The 25,432-nt window shown below is 37.5% G+C and overlaps 1 protein-coding gene across 1 annotated transcript in view; it reads left to right on the top strand.

Annotated features, from left to right (window-relative positions):
• Positions 1–15,979, top strand: part of arl15a (ADP-ribosylation factor-like 15a) — a 97,634-nt gene extending 81,655 nt beyond the window's left edge. The window contains exon 5 of the mRNA XM_052592467.1: positions 15,178–15,979. Within this exon, the coding sequence (XP_052448427.1) occupies positions 15,178–15,330 (153 nt within the window). The 3' untranslated portion in view covers positions 15,331–15,979. The remainder of the gene's footprint in view (positions 1–15,177) is intronic.
• The last annotated feature ends 9,453 nt before the right edge of the window (positions 15,980–25,432 follow it).

Below are 25,432 nucleotides of genomic sequence, written 5' to 3'. Positions count from 1 at the left end.
AATAATAATGATGATGATAATAAATGTTTTTTTTTTTTTTTTTTTTTGGTAGAAAATAAGATTGTTAAAAGGATTTCTGAAGGACTGTGTGACTGGAGTAAGGATGCCTAAAAATCTGTTTGAAAGTCAGCTTTGATTGTCCCTAATAAACTGTTTAACTGCTCCCCCAAGTGGATATTAAATTATGTTGTGGGATAATTAAATATATTCTTAATAAACTACAAACATAAAATTATATACTTTTATTTTGTTCTCACATTCTTTCTTGTAACTCCTCACTCAGTGGCATGAATGAGAGGCTGAATGAGAGGCTCATTATGCAGCTCATTATGCAGGGCTTTGTCTTCTCAGGTAAATCACAATGATATTCATGATAGTTGACGCCTACTCGCATATGACTTTTACCAACAAAAAGTGTCTTAGAAAATTTAAATCAATATATTGTTTTCTGTGAATGAATGAGTAAACAAGATGATTTTCACATAATTTAGAAAGAAAAATTCTAGGCTACAAGCTCCAGTTCTCAACAATCCCGGTAACCATGTGTGTTTTATGGCCTTATTCAAGTGATTTAACATATTTAGTTTTTCACTAACCATGCATAACATTTTTTTTCTCAAAAATACAATCATGTACATGCATGCATTTCACATATTATTATAGCCCAGTTTGTGTTGATAACAGTGATATTAGACTTTACCCATTTAGATATTTATAAGAAACTGAAAAAAGCACAAATATCAGGGCATGAAAAAACTTCTCCAGGCCCCAAAAATACCCTTAGACTCCAGAGGGTTTTAATGCTGTTTTTCTTTTGGTAATCTGTGCAGGGTTGTCTTGCCCTGGCAACCAAAAACACACTCCTTTTGTGACATTTCGCGACGCTCTCGCTCTGATCAGTGAAGTCTGTTGTGCTCTCAGTGCTCTGCTATACGGGAGCGAGCGCTCTTCTGGCAGAAGTGCCTCAGGACCCATATAAGGAAATTCCGCTCCATCTAACGTCACACAGAGCCATACTGGGAAAAAACTTTCCAAAACTTGTGACAAACCGGAAGGAGTATTTTTGGAACAGAAATACTCCTTCAAACATACAACTTAATTTTTGAAATTTTGTCCATGTTTAGCATGGGAATCCAACTCTTTTACAGTGTAAAAAACTCAGTCTTTAAACTATGCTTATGGTGTGTGTGTGTGTGTGTGTGTGTGTGTGTGTGTGTGTGTGTGTGTGTGCGTGTGTGCGTGTGTGTGTGTGTGTGTGTGTATATATATATATATATATATATATATATATATATATATATATATATATATATATATATATACATATATACATACATACATACATACATACATACATACATACATACATACACACACTGTAAACCCTATTAAGTTTAAGTGATGTTTTTAAATGTTTTAAGTTTACATAAAATTTAAAATTACATTTCAGGCTCTACTCTTCACCACAATGGTAACACTACAAAACCAACATAACAGAAACCTTTGTAAATTGTACAAAACATTTAAGTTCTATCTCATGTCCCTCTGTGTTAATCTTGTGTAAAAACACACCAAATAACACTTAATTTGTACATTTAATTCCCTTGTTTTCTGATGCGAAGCATGCTGGGAACTAGAAAACGCAATCATTTTAAGTTCACCTTACAACAAAATTTTGAGTTTACAGAACTTATTTTAATTAAATCCAATGAACTTTCATTATTATTTGAGTGCATTTAACTAATTCCATTAATTTCACTGTTCGGTTTTACAGTGATATATATGCATATATATACAGTACACATTGCCGGACTTACCATTGGGCTTGAGTGGGATGCAGCCCATGGGCCCGCCTTGTAGGGGGCCCGCCTTTGCCTGTTTACTTTTATTTTATTTGTTCTTTAGTCAGAACTCTTTATTAGCCGCATTTCCACTTCACACACAAGATCTAAACGGCTCAGCCGGGACTACAGCTTAAGCCGGGCATACACTTAGCGTTTTTTTATTTTTTATTTTGTGATGTCAGAAATTTTGGTTGCCCCTCGTGAGGGTATCGCACAGTTGAAGCACCGACTACCTTAAACTCAGTGCTTTTCCCCTCTATGTGCCTGCACGAAAATAGAACCTCAACTATTTAATCTTTAATAGGCTACAGCAAGAAAGAAAATTAAAAGAGGGAGATCTTTTGATATAATAATGTTATCACGGGAGATGTGAACCATTGTCCATCATTTTGCAATTAGTGATAAAGACAAAAATGTTGCAAAATTATAAATATTTAAGTTTCAAACCATGAAGGTGAGCCATTGGATGCCACACAAACAAATTGGCGTTCGAAAAATCGCGTCACAAGATCACGTCCTGGTGGATACATTGAATGCATGCTGAAATTATTGTTGCTTGGCTACATAAAAGTTTAAGCATATGTGATGCATTGCCGCAATTGGTCTGACTGGTGTGTGAGAGAAACAAAGGTGTATGCGTGTGTATGTGTGAATTGGTTCTTTTTTTTTTTTTAGGTTATACTCTTTTGCAATTGAGCATGAATACGTTTACTACTTAAACGACATTGTTTACAAATACAGTATGGGATTAAAATCAGCAAATATCAATGTATAGTCTTAGGCTAAATGACCTTGTTTCAGTGAAGCTTGGTGAAACAGCATGGATTGGATATTGGATTGGATATTTTCGGTTCAGATGCTGAATCATTGAAGTAGTACTGTTGTGGAATGCTATGTCTACTTTGCAGTACAGTAGACACATTGCACTTTGTTCTCTTCTTTTTTAAGAATGTAATGATCCCAAACTTTAGACATTCTCTGCCATTTATGGACATCTTTACTCTCCGCCATTGCGCCAACTAAATTCAAAATGTATCTCGCGCTGTGGTGTGCTTCCTGAACATTGAACAGCGGTCGGTGAGTCAGATCCCTGCACGTATAGTGTGCGTCATAGGAATTTAACGAGGCTTCGAGGCAGTTTTGCCTCAAGGAATTTTTGTAATCGAGTTTCACCCCTAACTCACTCATTAAGACAATCACTTGCTGCCACCTACTAGCGGTTCTAGTTTCATATTTTAAAAAGTAGCTAATTAATGTTTTGTAGATTTGTTATTATTTTTTATCAGTTCTATTTGTATTATTATTTTATTAGTTTTTCAGTGTTAGTTTTAGTTTAATTTTATTTACCTTATTTAGTACATAAGGTTAAACTAAATATATATTTTTTAAATGTATCTAGCTGAAAGAAAATGACCCTGTTAGAGCAGACAGTTTAAACTGCTACTCTCAGTTTGACTCATTGTGAGCCACAGGTGAGTAGGATGATGAAAAGATGCAAACATACCAAATTCTAGCTTACTTCTGTTTAAGCATTAATCTTCTGACAAAACATGTATCTGTAGATATACTGTAACTGTTTCAGGAAAGCAGGATGTTAGTAGAGAGTACTGTATATTACTTACACCCACAGACAATGTAGAGTGTAGAAAAGGGAGCTGTTTGTATAAACTTCTAGCTAAAGTGTTGTTTTTCAATGTTCACCTTACTATGGTTCACATCCTGCTAATAACAGAAGAAAGCTCTATGAACCTTTACGTTTACATAAATCCATTAAACAAGTTGATCTGCTTGTTTCAAAATTGCTCTTTAAAGATTATACTTTGTCAGTCTGTGACCCACCTCCAAGTTTGAGTTTTTGGTTTCTTTTTAAATGTGTCCAAAGCAGTAGATATTGTCTGTAAGTGATATTTTATGGGGCCTCTTTGAAAGCCTTGTGCCTTGCCAAGCACATAACTGCAGGCTATTTAGACATTGAAAAAACAAGTGAGACCAGCTCAATTTCATGGTAAGTGCATCTGGTGATATCTAGACATTTCTTTCAAGTGTGTTCTCCACAGCTGACTGATATCTTCAGGGGGAAACTTGTCACCCAGAGTAATTGGCTTTTTCTGATATCTGAGCACACCTTTAAATGCCCAAGGTGAGCCCTGGTGATGCTCTTCAGTAGGGAATTTTTGTCTAATGTAACAGTTGTAGAGTGCTATCTAACCACAGAGACGCAGCATAAACCCTTATTCTCAGGAATCATTTGAACATTATGAGCACTCTAGAAATCGACCAGGGGCCAGATTCACAAAAATAATTATGAAAAAAATATATACATATATATATATATTAATTGCTTGCAATTTTCTTCTTATTTTCTAACTTAAAGGGGGGTGAAATGCTATTTCATGCATACTGAGTTTTTTACACTGTTAAAGAGTTGGATTCCCATGGACAAGGTTTCAAAAATTAAGTTGTACGTTTGAAGGAGTATTTTTGTTCCCAAAATACGCCTTCCGGTTTGTCACAAGTTTCGGAAAGTTTTTTTCGAGTATGGCTCTGTGTGACGTTAGATGGAGCGGAATTTCCTTAAATGGGTCCTAAGGCACTTCTGCCGGAAGAGCGCGTGCTCCCGTATAGCAGAGCACTGAGAGCAGAGACATTCACTGATCAGAGCGAGAGCGTCGCGAAATGTCACAAAAGAAGTGTTTTTTTGGTTGCCAGGACAAGACAACCCTGCACAGATTACCAAAAAAAACAGCATTAAGGGACCAGTGGATGGAGTTTATTTTTACAGAGCATCAACGGAGTTGTGCAAGTGTTTGTGTTTGTTCCCTGCATTTCGAAGATGTTTGTTTTACAAACAAGGCCCAGTTTGACGACGGATTTGCGTATCGTTTATTTCTTAAAGATGATGCAATCCCAACGAAAAAGGGTCACGATCGTGTGTTGGAACCGCAGGCGGTGAGTAAAACTGCTTCAAATATCTCTGCCTCCTTGTTAGTGCGTCTGCCTCCCATGCCGGAGACCTGGGTTCGAGCCCCGCTCGGAGCGAGTCGTCGTTGCTGCTGCTGCTCTCATTCAGTTTCAGCCTCGGGATCTGATTCTGGATCATAAATAAACGGCTGAATCTGACTGTAAACCACGTTTTTTTTGGATGATGGTTTTTCCTCACGGTAATGTCACAGCTTCCAAACGCTCTCAACTCAAAAGCCTACTGGCGCTCGTGATTCTTTAGCTCCGCCCACACGTCACGCCTCCAGTCGGTCGTGTTTTTCCGGGAAAAATCGGTACAGACTATCTTTCTCTTATGAATATAATAAAACTAAAGACTTTTTGGAGTTATGAAGGATGCAGTACTACTCCATAGGTACTCAAGATTAACAGGATATTGAGTGAAAACGAGCATTTCACCCCCCCTTTAAGAAATGGATGGAAGGCCTTGGGAGCAATATTTGGAGAAGTTCCTGAGTGTCCATCTGGTGAGCTGGAGTGATCATTTGCTTAATATGTGCTTCCAGATGGGACTGGACAATGATAAGTAATTCCGATTCTTGTCTCCAGACTATTGTTATAGACCCATAGCAGACTATTAATTTCATTCTCAATTTAATTTGCTCTGATTTGTTTGTTGAAGTAAATGATAACCATTCAGTCCCTATCCGAAACCATGTTGGAAAGCATGTTGGCTCACCATAAACCAGCCACATACCACTCCACTGAACCCACTCCCTCCTTTCTTCCCACACTTTTCCAGAGTCCTCCAAAAATCCTCCCTAGTCCTCAGCCCAGGATCGTCGACCTATCTGTTATCAAGTTCACTCTAGCCCACCAGCCACCATTGGCTCAGCACTCTTGTATAAAGCTTTATCTTCAGAGTACTCTGGTTCCTATCCTCACCCCAGAATCCGCTCCAGAAAGTTCTCCTTCGTCTCTGCTGGTCCCGTCAAGCTCTCCATTGTCTCCTGAGTCCCCAAAGGTTATCTAGCCCTGCTTCTCCAGAGCACCCCCCAGAATTCCTAGTCTTCCACAAGAAAATTTTGGGTTGGTGGGGCACCCTTATGTCCATACCCGAGCCAGCTGAGGTCATGGAGGAGCCACCATGGCCTCCTGAGTCCCCTGCTCCACCATGGCAACCTGAACTGCCTGCTCCGCCTTGGCTCAAGGAGCTCCCTGATCCACCCTGGAGGCCCTCCTTGTCTCCGCCTAAATCCTGCCCTGCACCTGCCTCCAGGGTGTCCTCCCCAATGTGTAACCGTTATGGCGCAGGATTCACCTTCCGGGAGGGGGGAGTAATGTCACATGTATGTTCTGTGTTTCTGTTCCCCCTGCCTTGACCTAGTTTTCCTTTGTTGCTAGATTAGTTCATTAGTTTCCACCTGTGTTCATTAATTATCTTAATTATCATCGTTTGGAATAGTATTTATAGCCCTGCCTGTCCTCAGTTTGTTTGTCCCATCTCTGATGTGTTAAGAGGTTGTTTTCTTCATTTCTCACTTATGGATTTATTAAATACTCTGTTTGTTCAATATTTGCCTTCTTCAAGGTCCTTCATCCTGGGAACCTGTGACAGACGTGAAACAGTATTTTTTACTTTTAAATTGTCTTTTTTTTTTGGTCTTCACTTTAAAGGGGGGGTGAAATGCTCGTTTTCACTCAATATCCTGTTAATCTTGAGTACCTATAGAGTAGTACTGCATCCTTCATAACTCCAAAAAGTCTTTATTTTTATTATATTCATAAGAGAAAGATAGTCTGTACTGATTTTTCCCGGAAAAACACGAGCGCCTAGAGGCGTGACGTGTGGGCGGAGCTAAAGAATCACGAGCGCCAGTAGGCTTTTGAGTTGAGAGCATGTGGAAGCTGTGAAACAGATCCAGAGGCTGAAATTTAACAAGAACAGCATCAGCAAAGGCGGTATGCTATGTGGTATGTATTGAAACTGTATATATTTGCTTAGCGGTTTTGGAAAATGACTAAGTTCCACTTTATGTTGTCTTTTTTTCTTTTTTTTTTTAAGCTGTACATGTGGAAAGTTCAGTTTGATGACAACATCGCATGTTGTTTACTTGATGTGCTTACACGCCGATAGCTAAGTTAACAATACAGAGATATTTGAAGCAGTTTTACTCACCGCATGTGGTTCCAACACACAATCGTGACCCTTTTCCGTTGGGACTGCATTATCCTTAAGAAATAAACGACGTGCAATCCGAAATGCAGGGAACAAACAAAAACACTTGCACAACTCCGTTGATGCTCTGTAAAAATAAACTCCATCCACTGGTCCCTTAATGCTGTTTCTCTTTTGGTAATCTGTGCAGGGTTGTCTTGCCCTGGCAACCAAAAACACACTTCTTTTGTGACTTTTCGCGACGCTCTCGCTCTGATCAGGCTGTGCTCAGCCTCTCTCAGTGCTCTGCTATACTGGAGCGCGCGCTCTTCCGGTAGAAGAGCGCACACTTAGGACCCATATAAGGAAATTCCGCTCCATCTAACATCACACAGAGCCATACTCGAAAAAAACTTTCCGAAACTTGTGACAAACCGGAAGAGGTTTTTTTGGAACAAAAATACTCCTTCAAACGTACAACTTAATTTTTGAAACTTTGTCCATGTTTAGCATGGGAATCCAACTCTTTAACAGTGTAAAAAACTCAGTATGCATGAAATAGCATTTCACCCCCCCTTTAATGTGTTTCGCAGATGCTTTTTATCCAAAACAACTTAATTCATTCCCTGCTTATCGAACTAACAACCTTGGAGTTACAACCGCCCTGCTTGTTTCTAGCAAAATTGCAAAATGGTTATAAGAAAATAACAAAGACTTCCATATTGTCTTGTCAGCTTTCAAAATCAGTTTTATCAATTAAAATTTTAAAGTCATGTACACCATTTCTGAGATGACCATGAATACTGAAATTGAACATGAGAAGCCGGACAAATTTTGAGACATATGCTGACATATTGATTATGCATTTTCATTTTTCAAATGAATAAAACTTGAGTTTTAACAGATGTATTTCCTTCTGGCAGTTATGCGGCTCCAGCCATCTTATTCAGATCTACAGTACCGTGTGGCCCTATCTAAACACAGTTCAACATATGAACCCATTTATGTTAATTTAACTCTGACTGGTGCTATGAAATGGTCTAGTGGCTGTTTGCTTGGGCATGTAACCAGAGAGTTTTGTGGTTTCCAAACCCACATGGAATTTGTCAATCACACCCAAGAGAATGGCTTGTAAACTGAATTGTCTTGGTAAAGCCCCAACCTCAAGGAGGGAAATGAAAAGACATTCATATCTGCAGCTGACTGTGAAACACATAAATAATAGTGAGAACTCCAGAAAAGGACTGGATCCACCACAGCTCAGGGTAGCAAGCAAGAGGAATTACAGTTCGGCTTCTGGCCACTCGCCTATTTGTGTAGGCCAGACACACAATTCAGTTCATGCCATGTCCTCTGTAGACAGCCAGAATGTATTATATAATCCCATAGACCAGGGGTCAGCAAGTAAGTTCGGCATCAGGCCAAAAAAATGTTGACACTAGATGGTGGGCCAGAACATAGTCAAAGAATAATTTAAGAAATTTATTAATAAAAATACAACTACAATTGCCCTTTACAGCATCTTTTGTGATTGGAAGTGAGATGTTGCTCTGTGTTAAATCCTTTAGTAATTAACAAAAAGCAACATTTGTGTGGCAGAGTCCAGAAAAGTATGTGAGTGGAGTGGAGCACTCCAAACATTCACTAATAACTCTGCTCCGCTCTGGGTTCACCGTTTCCCACTCTCACTCCACTCCATGCTCACTGATATCAGAAACACCACTCAGCTTCAGTATGTTTGAAATAACATAGTTCTGCTCATAACGTATAGGCCTATTAAAAATAAAATAACAGAAGAGTGGCTTATTGGAGCTTATTAATGTGCAAACTTTTATCCTATCACATGACAAGGTAAGGTAACACTTTAGAATAAGGTTCCATTAGTTAATGTTAGTTAACTACTTTCGTTAACATGAACTAAGCAAGAACAGTCCTTCTACAGCATTTATAAGTCTTGGTTCATGTTAATTTCAACATTTACTAATGCATTATTTAAATCAAAAGTTGTTTTCGTTAAAAAAACGTTTTCGTTAGTTATTTTACCTACGAGTCGATGCATTTCTTACAGATTTCTGCTCATTCGAAATCGGATACAGATAAAGTAGCACTGTAAGATTACATTTTTAATGCATTACTGAGAGAGTGATTGTGTGTGAATAAGTGTTATAGGCTAGTACTTGTTTAAATGATGCTTTTAGCTGAAAATATTCAGTAGCCTATCTAGAAGGAACAAACAAATTCCTTGAGAACTATAACTTCCTGCTCATGTCCATCGCTGTCATCATAGCTTTCACATTCTTTCTGATTTGAGTGATCCTTTTTTTTCAAGCTAGCCAAATATGTTTAACATCTGAATTCTTGCTAAATATACAGTTATATGACAGCCCGTTGGCATGAATTGTACTCGTGATGGAGCGGTGGTGGAGCGTTCTTGGAGCGAGTGAAAACCACGACGCTCCATTTTTTTTTTTTAATCTGCTCCTCGCTCCAGGCAAAATCACACCGCATAACAAATTAGCATTTTGTTGTATCATTATGTGATTGTGTTATGGACTTAATTTCTCACAAGCCACTGCCTGACTAAACACCTGTTCCTAATTATCTTGTTACCTCTGCTTATATGAGCCTGTTTGTTTCTGCTATTGATTGCGAAGTCATAAAGTGTCACAGTGCTATCTTGGGTTTTGTTTGTTTGGGTTTTTTTTTTTTTGTTTTTGTTTTTTTGCGGAATAGACAGTTTCGCTCTGTTTTCCTGAACTTCTTGCCATGCCCATGCTTGATTCTGTATATAACCTCATGCCTGTCTGACATTGTGGATTACTCCTTCTACATCATTAAACTTCTGCATTTGGATCCCAACCTTTACCTCCCTTGCAGTCTCGTGACAGCCATATTCTTGTTTTGTTTTTAGAAAAAAATTAAAAAACCAATAAATGCAAATTTTTTCTGCTTTCAGTGTTACATTTAAAATACCCATTGAATGGAACATAAACTTTCCCAGATGCAGAGCTCAAAGGAAAATGCACAAATAAAATCAACTGAAATTTAAAGAAATGTATATGAATATATCTAACTAGAAAAGTTGAAAAATGCCTTAATTCCAACATTTATAGTCCAGCTGATTCTGATTCTTTAGTAGCAGATGGACAGACTCCTTTAACCAAGACGAATTGGTTAACACTGTTTGGGTCGATCAGGCCCCAGGTTAAAGTGACCTAATCTGTCATTAAACTCCTGTTACACTTTGAGCGAGGAACAGCTCTATGCCCCCTAAAGAGGAAAGACGAGATACAATCTTCTGACTCAGTGAAATAGGTCGTGATGAAAACAGCAGACACTAATATATATGCCTGCGCTGCAAAAACAAGTGCTTCATTTGTGATTCTTTTTGAGAAGGATTCAGTTACAGTACTTTGGACAAAAGACTCATCTCATTGAACATTTAGATTTGGTTTTTCAGGTCTTTCTGCCTGTTATCATCAGTTTGGCAGCGAGTGTGCATCATACATGCAGATTGCGAAACGATAGATATAGTTGCATCTGATTGTTGTAGGAACATATCCTCTGGTCTGATATTATGTGCCCCATGAACTGTATTTCCTTGTACTTTTACCTACCGAGACATTGAAGGTTATACCATTTGGTAAGAGACAACTGACGCTGCATCTCTTTTGTTTTGAGCAAGGTAAATGGTGGATTAGATGACTATCTTACTTTGGATATCATGGTTTCATCATGTCTCATACGTCATTATCTCATATCAATTAGGGTCATTCAGAAAAGAAGAAAAACAACACTGCTGTTCAGTAGTTTAGGGTCTTTAAGATTTTTCATATCTTTTTGAAAGTATATGCTCGCCAAGGCTGCATTTATTTGAACAAAAATAGAGGACAAGCAGTAATATTATGACATATTATTCTAATTAAAAGAACTGTTGTATATTGTATTATATTTATTTATAAGTACTTTATTCCAGTCAGGGGCGGACTTAGTGATTTGGGGGCCCTAAGTAAATTTGTCAAAGCAAATTTCAGGTATGGGGCCCCAACATGTGCTCTTTTACGCCTATCCCTTATTTTGCTCCCTCTGTCTCTCATAGTTTATATTTTACGTACCTCTTCACAACTTAAGTAAATAGTTAGTCAACCTGATGCTGCTCTAAAGCCATTTTAAGCTTATTTTTCAGATAACAAAAGAATACTTTATTTAAAAAAAAAAAAAAAAATTGCTCAATGAATCTAATGAGTTATAACCTTCTTCAATCTATTTACAAAAACGATTCGGAAATTATGTTCTGTATTCCACATGTTCTTAAGGCACACAGTAGGGTTTTCCAAGAAACAAATCGAAAATGTAATCTAATATTAAGTGAAAATCTCCAGCCATCGCATCCGTTTGTATGAGTGTGCAGCAGTTCGCACCGGGTCGCATGGGAAAGCACAAACTCTTTTTGTTGACATCAAAAAGGACATCAAATGTTTTCCTTCTGTAAATGTTATTTTTATTAACCCAAATAACTCCTGCAAAGCTGAAAAGATCCTTGCTATGACTTACAGAGTTAGTCATGCTGTGCCTTTTGAGCAGAAGCTGTATGATGTAACTTGAATAGATCAGATTTAACAGATGCTTCTGATCTGCTCGGGCTACATAACAATATAATCAAGCACAGAGCACATAACTTTGACATATAATCCACTTAATCAGTTGTTTATCCATTTAGATTTAGTTAATAAGTACTCAAAATCGTTAGTAGATTTTGAGTACTTATTAACTAAATCAAAACAGTTTCCCTGATTTGAACCTCGCTTTACAGTGGACAACTCGTAGCAGATAGCAAGCTTTTTACACTTTGGAAATGTATAAAAACTGTTTATAGATATTCTTTAGAGGTTTGTGTAGAGAAAGGAAGCCTTATTGTTATGGGGAAATGTCCTTTGGGGTCTCAGAAAAATTAATGCTATTTTAATTGCTTGAAAAACATACACAGGTATAGACTTTTCATGACTTTTCCTAATTTACGAGAAGTAATTCTAAATAAAAATAATAATAATAATGAAATAACATAATTTGAATTTGGCAACACGCTTTAACCATCTTTCATAAAAAAAAAGATGTCTTTGGAGAGTCATTTATTAATTGGATCAAGATTTTATACACATCACCATCTGCCACAGTCACAACCAATGGACTAACATCACAAAGCTTCACACTGCACAGGAGGACGAGGCAGGGATGTTCTCTCTCTCCATCTCTATTCACTATTTTTATTGAACCTTTAGCAGCAGCTATCCGCCAAAACCCAGCAATCAAAGGTATTGAAACACCACAACAAACACATAAAATCTCACTTTATGCAGATGATATTCTACTATTTATACAAGAACCCCTAGCATCTACTCAAGAAATAATTAAAATAATCCAGTCCTTTTCAAAAATTTCAGATTACGCAATAAACTGGAACAAATCTTCCATCCTCCCTTTACATAGAACCAAATGGGATGTGGCACCCCACCAAGCACCTATACCTATATGTCATGATCACATCACTTACTTAGGCATTAAGATTTCCTCCAGACTGTCAGAATTGGTAGCACTCAACTTCACACCACTGTTAAAAAAAATAGAAGACGACTTGCTTCGATGGCTCAACCTTCCAATCTCCATAATTGGCAGGATAGCAGCAATAAAGATGACAATTTTACCAAAAATTAATTATCTATTCTCAATGATTCCAACCCACCCCACACTCACCTGGTTTAAATCACTAGACTCTATTATCACTCACTTCTATTGGAAAAACAAAACGCCAAGGATAAAACTCACCACACTACAAAAAAACAAGGATCAAGGAGGACTAGAAGCACCAAATTTTCATTATTACTCAATGGCTAACCAACTGCAATACATATACAAATGGATCCACCCCACCCAATCCGATACTATATGGCTAGATATAGAACAATCACTATGCAAAGAATTAAATATAGCTGACATACCATTCCTCACCAAATCAATCAAACAACACACGTTTTAATGCTGTAACTATAGCTTCCACTCTGACAGCCTGGTGGAAATTTCACCAAATCACAAATTCTATACTAGCTCCATCTAACCCCACCCCACTGTGGAACAACCGTGACTTTATAAGCAATAAAAAAATACTGAATTTTCGCACATGGGCTGAAAGGGGTATCACCCACATTAACCATATTTTCAAATCTAACACGTTAACAACATTTCCGAAATTGGCCCAGGAGTTTGGCATCAGGAGCAATGAATTTTTAAAATACCTACAACTCAAATCTTCTGTTCTGGCAAAAATAAACATCAGAGCCACAAATTTAGAACTTCCACAAGCAATAGCAGACTTTGTTAACATTTCCTCTCCAAAGAAACTTCTCTCTAAAATATAGAAAATCATTTCAAATCAACTTCAGATCATATACTTACCAACAATAAAATGGGAAAACGATCTTTCAATAGCTCCTGATGCCAACTTCTGGACCCAAATCTGTAAAAACATTTATCTCATGTCCAAAAATGCTAATCTTCAATTAATACAATACAAAACACTTCATAGAACACATTACACAGGCAATAGATTAGCTAAAATGGGTTTCACATCAGAAGTTTGCACTCATTGCAATCACAATTCTATAGATACATACATCCATGCAACCTGGCACTGCACTCCAATCAAACACTTTTGGGAAGAGGTCACACATTCACTATCCACTATAGTCGGATGCCACATCCCGCTATCGCCCTCTCTTTGCTTGCTGGGGGACCTCACAATAATTACTAATAAAAATATAAACTCTAAAATGCTCCTCATAGCTCTAACCATCGCCAAGAAAACTATCCTCATGAACTGGAAAACTCGTAACAACATACACATTAACCACTGGAAATTGGATTATTATTTTTATTATTGTTGTAATTGCTGTTGTTATTGTCGTTGCTCTCATCATTGTTATCACCATTGCCATCATCATCATCATCATCGTCATCATCATCATGATTATTATTGCTGTTTTGGAATTACGAACCTTGTTTCCACTGTTGTCAGTACTGCTATGGTTAAATCAACTGATTATTTCCAATTCCCCCCTAATCTTTTCGTGTGTTTTTAATGCACCACAACGTAGAATAGAAAAATAAAAATAAAAATAAAAATAAATAAAAAGGTATGTATGTGTGTATGTGTGTATGTGTGTATGTATATATATATATATATGTATATATGTATATATATTTATACACATTGAAAAACCTCATAAACACTCAGGCAGGCAAGACAGGCGAGAAGTGGTTTCCATAGGACAACATCTCTGTCCCAAATTGAGACACTCTCACACTGTACCACTTCTTTTAATGCACCTTAGACACTACACATAACATAAAAAAAAATAAAAAATAGTACAGGAGAAAATAGGGACCGAAGAGATGCGGGGGGAGGGTTATCTTATATTATCTTCTATTATTATCTTACTATCTAAAAATTGATTTGTCTATAGAGAGTGCTGACAATGGTAATTGTTACATAGGAGAAAAGATAGAAATAAAAATAAAAAACTGACTAATACAATGCTGGCAGTATGATGGTAGTGAGGAGTGGTGGTGGTGATGGTAATGAAGATGGTAATAAAGAATAAATGGCTACTTTGCTTATACACACACACACACACACATACATACATACACACACACAAACACACACACACCAACCCACACTTACACCCAGCTATACATTTACACACTTTTATTTCAACTCTGGAATTACTAGATTGCTTGTTAATGCACTATTCTGATCTGTATGTCTGTCTGTTAAATAAAAAATAAAATAAAATAAAATAAAAAAAACAATTTCCATTACTTCAGTTTGGGGTATCATAAAATATCAATTAGATTAGATTAGAGGAATGTGATGAATTTGAAGACAAAATAACAGATTAATTTGGATCCCAAACATAAAAACTGTCAAATAAATACTTCAGTTTTCACTTCTTTGTTTGAATATGATTTCAATTTTAATTTCAGATATTACCATGTCTTTCTTTTTTTTTTTTTTTTTTCGGGAATTTTCCCCATGGCCTCTTATATTCTCACAAAATTAAACCTGACGAGCAAAATAATTAATAAAGTTTTTTGTTTTTTTTTAACAAACCAAAATTGTCTTGGTGATATTTTTATTGAGCAGTTATAATGTAATAAATGTTTCCTCTTTTTTTTCAGATACAGAAGTACTTTGAATTACAGCCACTGGCCCGAGGGAAGCGATGGATTCTTGCAGGCAGCACAACAAACAACATGGAGGCTGTGAAGGAGAGTTTAAGTCAACTCATCAGCCTTTTGGAAGAGAAGGAGGTGCTACCTAGCAGGATATGATTCAATCAAACTTCAAAGTGAAGAGTGGGTTTGAAGTGTTGTTTGCTAAAAGGAATTTTTTTTTGGACTTCTTCGTCATTGTATAATAACCCACTGGAGACATAGATGCAAATAGCCACATGTTTTGACGAGCTGACCGACATAATGGTTACCCTCAGTTTAGGGCCACACATATGCTGATTTAGTAGCAGGTGAGCCAAAGTCCTTTAAAGAGATCAAATAATTTCCCATTATTTGTAAACGTAATAAGCTATTTGATTAGCTTGAGTTTCCACTGCACTCATTATTCCTTCTTTAATTTAGAAAATGTTAGAATGTAGTCCTATAGAATAAACGTGGATGATGATGTTAATTTTTTTGAAAAGTCTTGGCACTGCTGGCCAAGCTGTTTTCAAACTCTATCAATCAGTGTCTGCAACAGCTGCATTTGACGGTCTGCCACCTCACTCCTCGCCCAGCCACGCTCTGCGGCCTCACCCGCTGCTTTCTGCTGGTATTATCCAAATTCCTCTCTGAGTTTAGGACTCACACATTCAATGTCTCTGTATATTTATAGTGATATAACTAGGTTGCATTTGTTTTGCCCACATATTGCCGCTTGATGTCTTTTTTTTTTTTTTTTTTTTACAAAAAACAACATATTTGTACTGCCTTTAATTTGATGTGGGACCATGTCCCAGTTAGATGTGTCATGGGATACTTTACTATAAGGTTTAATTCATTAACATTAGTTCTCATTAGGTATCATGAACTACATACTGGACCGTTTTTACAGCATTTATTAATTTAGGTGAATGTTAATTTATGCACATGCCACTGTTAATTTATGTTTGCTTATAATAAATAAATCGTAATTTAAATACATATTGAAATGATAAAAATGTGTTGCGTTTGTATGTGGAAATTAATATTTTAAATATTAACATTCTTCGTATTATATCAAATGATCATAAATAACATTATTAAATGTTTACTAATAAATGCATTAAAAGTATTGTTCATAGCTGTGGCATTTATTTTAACCTCATCTTGAAGTACCACCACTTTACATTTCGATCTGAGTGTTGTCATTATTACTGTAAATATCATGATTTTAAGTGATTATTTTGAATTTCACACAAGACCATGTAAAATACATCTGATATTCTAATATAAGCCAGTAGTTTTTCAGTAGTTCCACCATCGCCCTGCAAAATCAAAGCAGCCCAGAAAAATAATCAAAGAGTACATCATATCATTGCTTCCCCATCTAACCTCTGTCTCAAACTCAAATTTCAGTCTGATGTAGATTAAAAAAGTTAACGTTTCCCAGACAGGGTTCCTGATCCAGCCAGGTTTATTTTTTCTTCCCTTCTTTTTAAACTAGCCACGTTGCTTTAATACAATGTCTTTCATGCAGGTTGCCCCTGCGATTCTTTGATCTGCTCTTCCTCTGTCTATATGGCTGACGCTCCTCTCCTCTCTCTTGTCTAGCCACTCTCAGAGAAAGCCCTTTGCTCCTTCTTTTTCTCGGGTGCTCTGCTTCCCTTTGGTCACACTAATGTAGCCCACCCTCGAAGCAGAAATGCTGCAGAAAACCAGTTCGGCCTGTTAGAAATGGCCAGTCTTTCCTCCGAAGAGGCCCATAGAACGATTGCACTGGCCCTAAGGCCAGGAACTTACTGAATGCCCCATTGCTCCGCTTCATGCAACATTATCTGAATGTCAATAATGTAATTAGATACACACCAGGACACCTCGCAGGTACTGAGACAAACATGTTGCATACCTGCTTTTTTGCTTTGCTTTGTTTTGTTTTTGGCTTCAGTCTTAAAACCCTCCCACATGGAATCTCTTTTATAAAACCATTCTTAACTCCTTTTGCATATCATTTTTCTTGCTTGACTCAGTTTCACACTTGCTGTGTCTAGACATAGATTATTTTTGGTTTCTTAGCAGGAATTCACCAGCAACTGACAAAGACTTGGTACGGAGCATGGTGATCTTTGTTAGGATGACTTTTGAGAAGGAGGGGAAACACTTTTGCTCAGTATCCTATTAAAAGTTTTTCCCAGTTGTGTTTGCTCAAAGGCAAGCTCGCCTCATCATTTAAGTCCTCTCAGTCTGAAATGGTAATGCATGACTCATTGGGGAACCTTTTTGTTTACAAGGAAAACAAAGCACATTCGTTGGTGTTTTCTCAAACGGCGAATGTTTTGCTCTCCCTCCGTTCAAACAGCCGAGTAATCTCAAGCTTTCACAACCTGTTGAAGGGGTCTGCCCCTGTGGAAATGCAACAGATGTTCCCTTGACATCCATTTGGTCCGCGTGATCCAGTACCGTGCCACACTGTGAAGGGTTTTTCTTTTACAGTTTCAGCTTGTGCCCGGTCAGGTCGGCCGATCTCTCATGTCTTATGCATGACTGGGAAACTTTGCCCCTGGTGAGTTTACTAAAACCCTGGGTTAAAAAAAAACAGTAGTCTCTCCCATCCTGACAACGGGACTTGGAACAAAAGCCAGTCAGTGAGATCTTGTTTGTGTTCCCGTGTTTGTGTTTTGGAGAGAGAAGGAAATTGACATACGACCCGGGTTAATTTAAAGGTGTTTTCCTGTGCATGTCAGGGTTCTCAGCATGGCACCACACACCTTCTCACTAAAGCAAACAACAAGTGTGAGCTATCAGTGATATCAGCTGCAGTGGGAAACGAAATATTAAAGGATTAGTTCCCACGAAAATATAAATCCTTCATGCTGTTCCAAAACCAGAAAAGTATTAAAATCTTTTTTTTTTTTTTATGCAACGGTAAATGTGTGAAGTGTTTTTTCTTTTTTTTTCTTTTTAAATTGCAAAATCAGTGACTATTTAACTAATCCAATTTTTTTTTTAAATCTATTCATACATGGAATGACTTGAATACCTGCCTACTGTATTATGTAGTACAATTCCCCAAACCTAACATATTAATTAATATATTAATAATACATTAATAATTCATGATATATTTTGAAATATTAATAATTGTAAACTTTATTTAGTGATTTTGTAAAACAAAGATTAAAATGTAAAAATGCTGTTAAATAATAATAACAACAATAATAATATATTTTTATTTTTTTTACAGTGATTTTTCTTTTTTAATTTTAGAAAAAGATTTGCATATTGGAAAACTTTGTTACCTTACCTGACCTTAATGAAATTAAAAAAATCATTAAAATCAAACTTTTCATGAAGATGATTTAAAGTTTTTAGTAATCATATAAAGCATTGATGCAAAGAGAAACATATGAGTTTGGCACATATGTTACATTTGTTAGTTACACGAACCAGTCTAATGAAACAGACAAGAGATTTGGTAACAGAAGTGGTCTCCATTGAGCTTGTCATTCAAGCTTCTGGTTGTGCTACTTTGGAGGGCTTCTTTCTCCTCCATCCCTCTCTCATCTCCTCTCTTCTCGTCTTTTCTCTCTCTCATCTTTTGACGCGATGATGGAGATGTTTGTCCCAGGTGGCCCACTCATCAAAACACAAGGGATCGGTCTCCTTATTTCATACAAAAACATCACACTCTTTGTTGTCCAAAAGGAAGAGATGTAGATGAGGATTTACCCAGGAGAATCTTCCCTCCCCATTGCCCACCAAAAGCCGTCTCCGCCCCCTGCCGTCAAAGAGAAATGTCAATCAAACGAGGGCATGAGGTCTGTTGAAAAGGTCATCCAGTGGTGGTCATTTCAGCCATTGTGTTGCTCTCATGAAAGGAAAAGGCAATCCAATGTGTCCAACTGACCTCACTTTGGACTAACTCCCCCTTCAGATATACTGAGAGGAAGATTTAGACATCTAGACGTAGCCTAGCAATTGTTCCTGTAACATAGGTCCTGGAGTCTTTGAAGATGAGGAACATACTTTTATAAACATTTATGAACATCTCATAGAGGTTTTTAGATGACTGGCATATTCCATGAATACACTTTAGTGAGCAACCCCACTAAATTAATTCAATATATATTATTGAATTAATTTAGTTGACTTAATGATGTTAATTTTCTTAATCACCATTTTTATTTATTTATTTATTTTACATTTAAACATTTTGGTCACAAGCTTGAAGTGGCAAGCCCCACTGAAATAGAAAAGAATATCAAATGTAGTTTGACCTCCTGGAGTTGTGGCGGTCAAAAAAAGCAAGGATTCATTATGATTCATTGTTCAAAAGTGAAAGTCAATACAATTATCATTTTATTTTCTTGAGCACCAAGTCAGCATTTTAGAATAATCTCTGAAGAATAATGTGCCACTAAAAATGGGCTGCTAAAAAATCAGCTTTGCCATCACAGAAAAAAAAAGTATTATTATTTCAAAATATTAAAGTTTTTACTGTATATTTGAGCATAAAATACATTTAACAACATAAAAAAAATCTTACACATCTAACTTTGGAATGTTTGCATATTTGTTTTCTAAGAAAATGTACAGTATATTTTACAAAATTCAATAAACACTTTCCTCTGTATACACTCACTACAGAGAAACACAGAGCAGTTTATTTATCTTCTTATAATGTGTGTTTAAGAAATTATTTCTCACTAATTACTTAATTGTTAAAGCCAAAAGTCATCCACATGAAACCATTAAACATGGAATGAGACCTCCAGTGACATGGATTCCTTTGAAGAGACAGCAAATAATCCTCATTCAATGAAGCACCGAATGTGAATCATACCATAGGACACTCTATTAATCGTTATCTTCTTCTAAATATTTGATTACTCCATTTAAAACCATCTATTTGATTTTCTCTAGAGCTCTACGCCTTGTAGGTGGATTATTTCAGTTTATCCAAACAGTTTATACCCGGCTGCAGCTTCATTTACGACGCATGTGGGCAGCTTATAACTCAGAAATACACATGAAACATAAAGTAAAAAAAAAAAAAAAAAAAAAAAAAAACACTTCATCTTCACAAACTAGCAAACACAGTTTCCCAGGATGCGAGACACCTGGGCATTTCAAATTAAAATGATGACGACAATGTTCAGAGTGTCTTAGGTGTATAACAAGACAAATTTTTCAATGATGTCTCAGTGGACAAGAAGTGGACTTAAAAACATGCTTTCAAATGCAGAATGAAGGAGTCACAGCAGAAGATTAAAAGTAGGTAAAGAGATGGAAATACAGTGAACCTGCTGTTGCTTTGAAGGCGAACACAATGAGATAGATAATGAGAAAAGACTCAGGGTGACAGAAAGTGGGTTTTAAGGGGGGAGAGGATTAAGGTTAAAAGTCACAAAGGACACACAAGAAACCAGTTCACATCCACTCTGCTGATGCCTAAAATACTAATTGAAGGCACAGGAAAAGACATCTAATAAATTAACAGCAGACACATTTATTCCTACGTGATTCATTATCTTTTGCTGAAATAGAAAGTTGGCTAATAATGTTCAACTTTTAGACCAATTAAACGCTCAACTCATTCACTAATGGAAGAAAAAGATCTGTATGGACAACTTTTATGAGCTAAAAAGTATGAACTATTTGTTTGCATATTTGGGTAAAAATGTATACAAATATGCTACATCCCAAAATGACTGATTATAGCTTCAAATACATCAGACTATCTTAAAGCTGGGTAAGCGATTTCTGGTAGACAATTTTGAGATTTTCAAATCACCGAAACATGCCCCTACCCCAAAAGGGTCTCGCCCCTATTTTAATAGCTACGCACCACACATGCGTAAACAACCCAGGCAACGATTATGGCGGAATCTGCTGTATTATTTATCTGCTGTATTAAACATATTCTCTTACTTCTAATATGAATATATGGAGTTGACACTTGAAACAGACAGTGGAGGAGGTTTAGACGCTCCAGGCTTATAGGGTGTGGGAAAGAATGTGTCTTTATCATAGCTGAAGGGAACGCCAATATGATTACAAATGTACATGACACGCAGGCATTTTTCAAACAAAAGCCAGCATATATTAGTTCTGTGAAACAAAGCAAAACGTCTCTGGTTCCTATCGTAACATCGGTTCCCTGAGAGCGGGAACGAGACTTCAGAAAGGTTGGAAGGGAAGGAGTTCCCATAACAGAGAAATGTCTCCATGATGTGTTTTGAAAGCTCGAGAGAGAACCGATGTTACTCAACTACTGAGAAGAAATAAAGCCACCTCGGTGCCAATCGCAGGCCTTGCGCTCCTTGAGTTCTCTCCAGCACTGGAAAGCTGATCCAATATTTACACGGGTCCTACTTCTTGCCTTATCACAAGTCTTCCTTTGTTTTGCAGACATTTACCTCTTTTGTTTTTTATCTGCCATCTCTATGTTCCTGTCGTTGCTCAGCTTGGTTTATGTCCGTCCTGTGCACTGAGCGCTCTCTTTCCTCCACATAGACTAAAAGTTTTCTAAAGCGTTTTTGAAAAAAATACATACCCCACCTTTAAGTTCAAATCCTCAAAACAAGGTTACTGTTTTATAGCAATCCTAGTTCATTGTGTTTTAGGTTTTCCCCGCCAGCCACAGGACGTCAGGCTGGCAGACTACTCTCCAGAGAATTGAGCTTCAGATCAGTAATCTGTCTGGGAATCCCTTCTCACCATTACTAAACCCAACTGGTTTATATATATATATATATATATATATATATATATATATATATATATATATATATATATATATATATATATATATATATATATTTAAGAAATTAATATTATAATAATATAATTAGGGATGCACGATAATATCGGCACAATATCGGTATCGGCCGATAAAAGCTTAAAATGACCATTATCGGTATCGGCCGATATGAATATTTCTGCCGATGAGCCAAACCGATATTCTCCAAGTGAAATAATTGACCTGTTTTTCAGATGTGAATGTCTGTCTACATTTGTAAAATAATAAATTTATGGTAGAATCAGTACAGAAGAGATACATGGATTTCTCTTCAGTAAAATTAAAGTTTAAATATATCAGTATATATTTGTATATATATCGATATCGGTATCGGCATCGGCCAAAATTATTTTGAAAATATCGGCATATCGAATATCGGCCAAAATCCAATATCGTGCATCCCTAAATATAATAATAATAATATTTTTATTTAGAAATGATGCATTAAACTGATCAAAAGTGGCAGTAAAGAATTAATGAAATCCATCCATCCATCCATCACCTTCCGCTTATCCGGGGCCGGGTCGCGGGGTCAACAGTCTAAGCAGAGACGCTCAGACTTCCCACTCCCTAGCCACTTCGTCCAGCTCTTCCGGGGGAACCCCGAGGCGTTCCCAGGCCAGCCGGGAGACATAGTCCCTCCAGCGTGTCCTAGGTCTTTTCCTGGGCCTTTTCCCGGTGGGACGTGTCTGGAACACCTCGCTGGGAAGGCGTCCAGGAGGCATCCGAAATAGATGCCCGAGCCACCTCAGCTGGTGTGGAGGAGCAACGGCTCTACTCTGAGCTCCTCCCGAGTGACCAAGCTTCTCACCCTATCTCTAAGGGAACGCCCAGCTACCCTACGGAGAAAGCTCATTTCGGCCGCCTGTATCCGGGATCTTGTCCTTTCGGTCATGACCCACAGCTCATGACCATAGGTGAGAGTAGGAACGTAGATTGACCGGTAATTCGAGAGCTTTGCCTTACAGCTCAGCTCCTTCTTCACCACGACAGAGCGGTACAGCGACCGCATTACTGCAGAAGCTGCACCGATCCGTCTGTCAATCTCCCGTTCGTGAACAAGACCCAAAGATACCTGAACTCCTCCACTTGAGGCACGAACTCTCCACCAACCTGAAGTGGGCAATCCACCCTTTCCCTCTCCTTGAACTGTCACCTTATCGTCTTGGAGAGGTTTGAGTACCCGAATGATCCTGGGAGCTATGTTGTCTGGGGCTATATGCTCCTGGTAGGGTCTCCCAAGGCAAACAGGTTCTTGGTGACGGGCCAGACTAAGAACAGTTCACAAACCCCTTTATGCTGACAAATACAACAAGGACCGAGACGTCGCCCGACATGGCGCAGCCGTGGCCCCACCCTGGAGCCAGGCCGGGGTTGGGGCTTGTATGCGAGTGCCTGGTGGCCGGGCCTCCCCCCATGGGGTCCGGTCGGGCTCAGCCCGAATGAGTGACGTGGGGCCTCCCTCCTGTGGGCTCACCACCTGCAGGAGGGAGCGTAAGGGGCTGGTGCATAGTAGATCGGGCGACAGTCAAAGTTGAGACCCCCTGGCTTTAGGGACGTGGATTGTCACTTCGTTGGTGGGGAAGGAGCCTGAGCTTGTGCGGGAGGTCGAGAGGTACCAACTAGAGATAGTAGGGCTCACCTCCACGCACAGCTTGGGCTCTAGAACCACACTTCTTGAAAGAAATGCTGTTCTTTTGAATTTTCTGTTAATCAAAAAATCCTGAAAAGGCATCACAGCTTACACAGATATATTAAGTAGCACAACCATTTTCAATATAGCTAAAAATAGATCAAAAGAAGATCGGCATTTTAGCCTACTACAGGGTTTCCACGCGTCCTGTAAAACCGGGAAAAATTATGACTAATTTCCAGTCCTGGAAAAGACATATCCGGGAAAGTCTTGTTGTTGTCCTGAAAAAAATATTATTTAAAAGATTTAAATGTGTTTTCCTTCAGCCAAGAACAAACAGTTCACCAGTTCGCTCTTTTATTTTATTCTAGTCGATCTCTGTTCCTGACTTGGATACAAACTATTTTGTAAACGGGATGTTAACAAAGGCTTAAGACAAACGCAAAAAGTAGAAAATACTGTAGCAGACAGAGCAGCTTACCGTTTTGATGAGCGAAATATTGGAAGAAAATCCTTAATATTGAATTAGGCATGCATGGATATATAAAAATGTATCTCTGATGGAAACTGACAGTTTTCAGAAAAGTTTAGATGTTATTTTCTTTTCATCTTTCCCCCGTATAATGCATATTAAAGTAATATTTATAAGTGCAGTGCTGCTTTGTTTACAGCAGTAACCAAGGACCATAGCCATGAAAAAAAAAATCAAAATTGTTTCATCACTGTACTGACTTTTGACAGTGTGAGCACATTTATGTTTTCTAATGTTCTGTCCAGAGGTTAACTTTAAGAGTATTTTGAATGATGTCTTAGTCTTGTGATGAATGTTTGTAGTAAAGTGGAAAACAGCTTTGCTAACATTAATTCATTAACTTGAACTTAATCAAAATAATCTTGAATATTGTCAAAAGTAGGCTATTAGTACTTTTGTGCAAAATTAATGCTGAAGAGTGATGCAATGTCCAATCAGAGCTGAATAAGTTAGTCAGAATCCAGTAATGTTTCACTTGACCCAATACTTTATTGAAAACAATTTTGAAGGATTAATACCAATATTTTAAAAATAATACTTTCTTTCTAAATAAATAAGCCAAATAGTGACATTTACAGTTACAGTTTTTTTTTTTTTTTTTTTTTGCTATGGTACTGAAATTGGTTCTGAAAATCATTAGTTGTAATGTCTAATTAAGAGCTCATATGAGAGAGATGATTTTATAGTTTAGTCATCGCCATAAACATGAGAAATGACATTCTCAATGTTCCAGAGAAAGGAATATATTATTTTATGGCATGATCCTTGTCTTTTATTTCTGCCTTAATTAAACATAAATAAAATGTGGGAAGTGTGGGAACCCTGAAATTAGATTGATTTCTGAAGGATCATGTGACACTGAAGACTGGAGTAATGACTTCTGAAAATACATCTGAAAAAATATTCAAATAGAACATAGTTATTTGAATTGTAATAATATTTACAACATTACTGTTTTTAATGTATTTATGATCAGATATATGGTGTCTTGAATCTTATCAACAAAGTTCTAAGAACATTTTTGGTTCTTAGGGCTGTGGCAATGGGACATCCTAGTAAAGATGCCTTCTAGTAACAGTCTCACAGATTGATGTCTATACAGACGTGGATAGACTGTGTTCTTCAGGCATGTCAGGCTGTTTCACATACACAAGATTAAGTGGCAAAAGTGACATCCAAGACCAATCGGGCCACCCAGGAGAACTGCAACCAGCGGAAAGGCTGTCACAGCCCCCCTTTACACCATTAATCTTCAAGCTTCTCCTGTGCTGCCAAC

This window comes from Carassius gibelio, chromosome A5, assembly GCF_023724105.1.
Source record: "Carassius gibelio isolate Cgi1373 ecotype wild population from Czech Republic chromosome A5, carGib1.2-hapl.c, whole genome shotgun sequence".
Taxonomy (NCBI): Eukaryota; Metazoa; Chordata; class Actinopteri; order Cypriniformes; family Cyprinidae; genus Carassius; species Carassius gibelio.
This window is presented reverse-complemented; position numbering and strand designations above follow the sequence as displayed.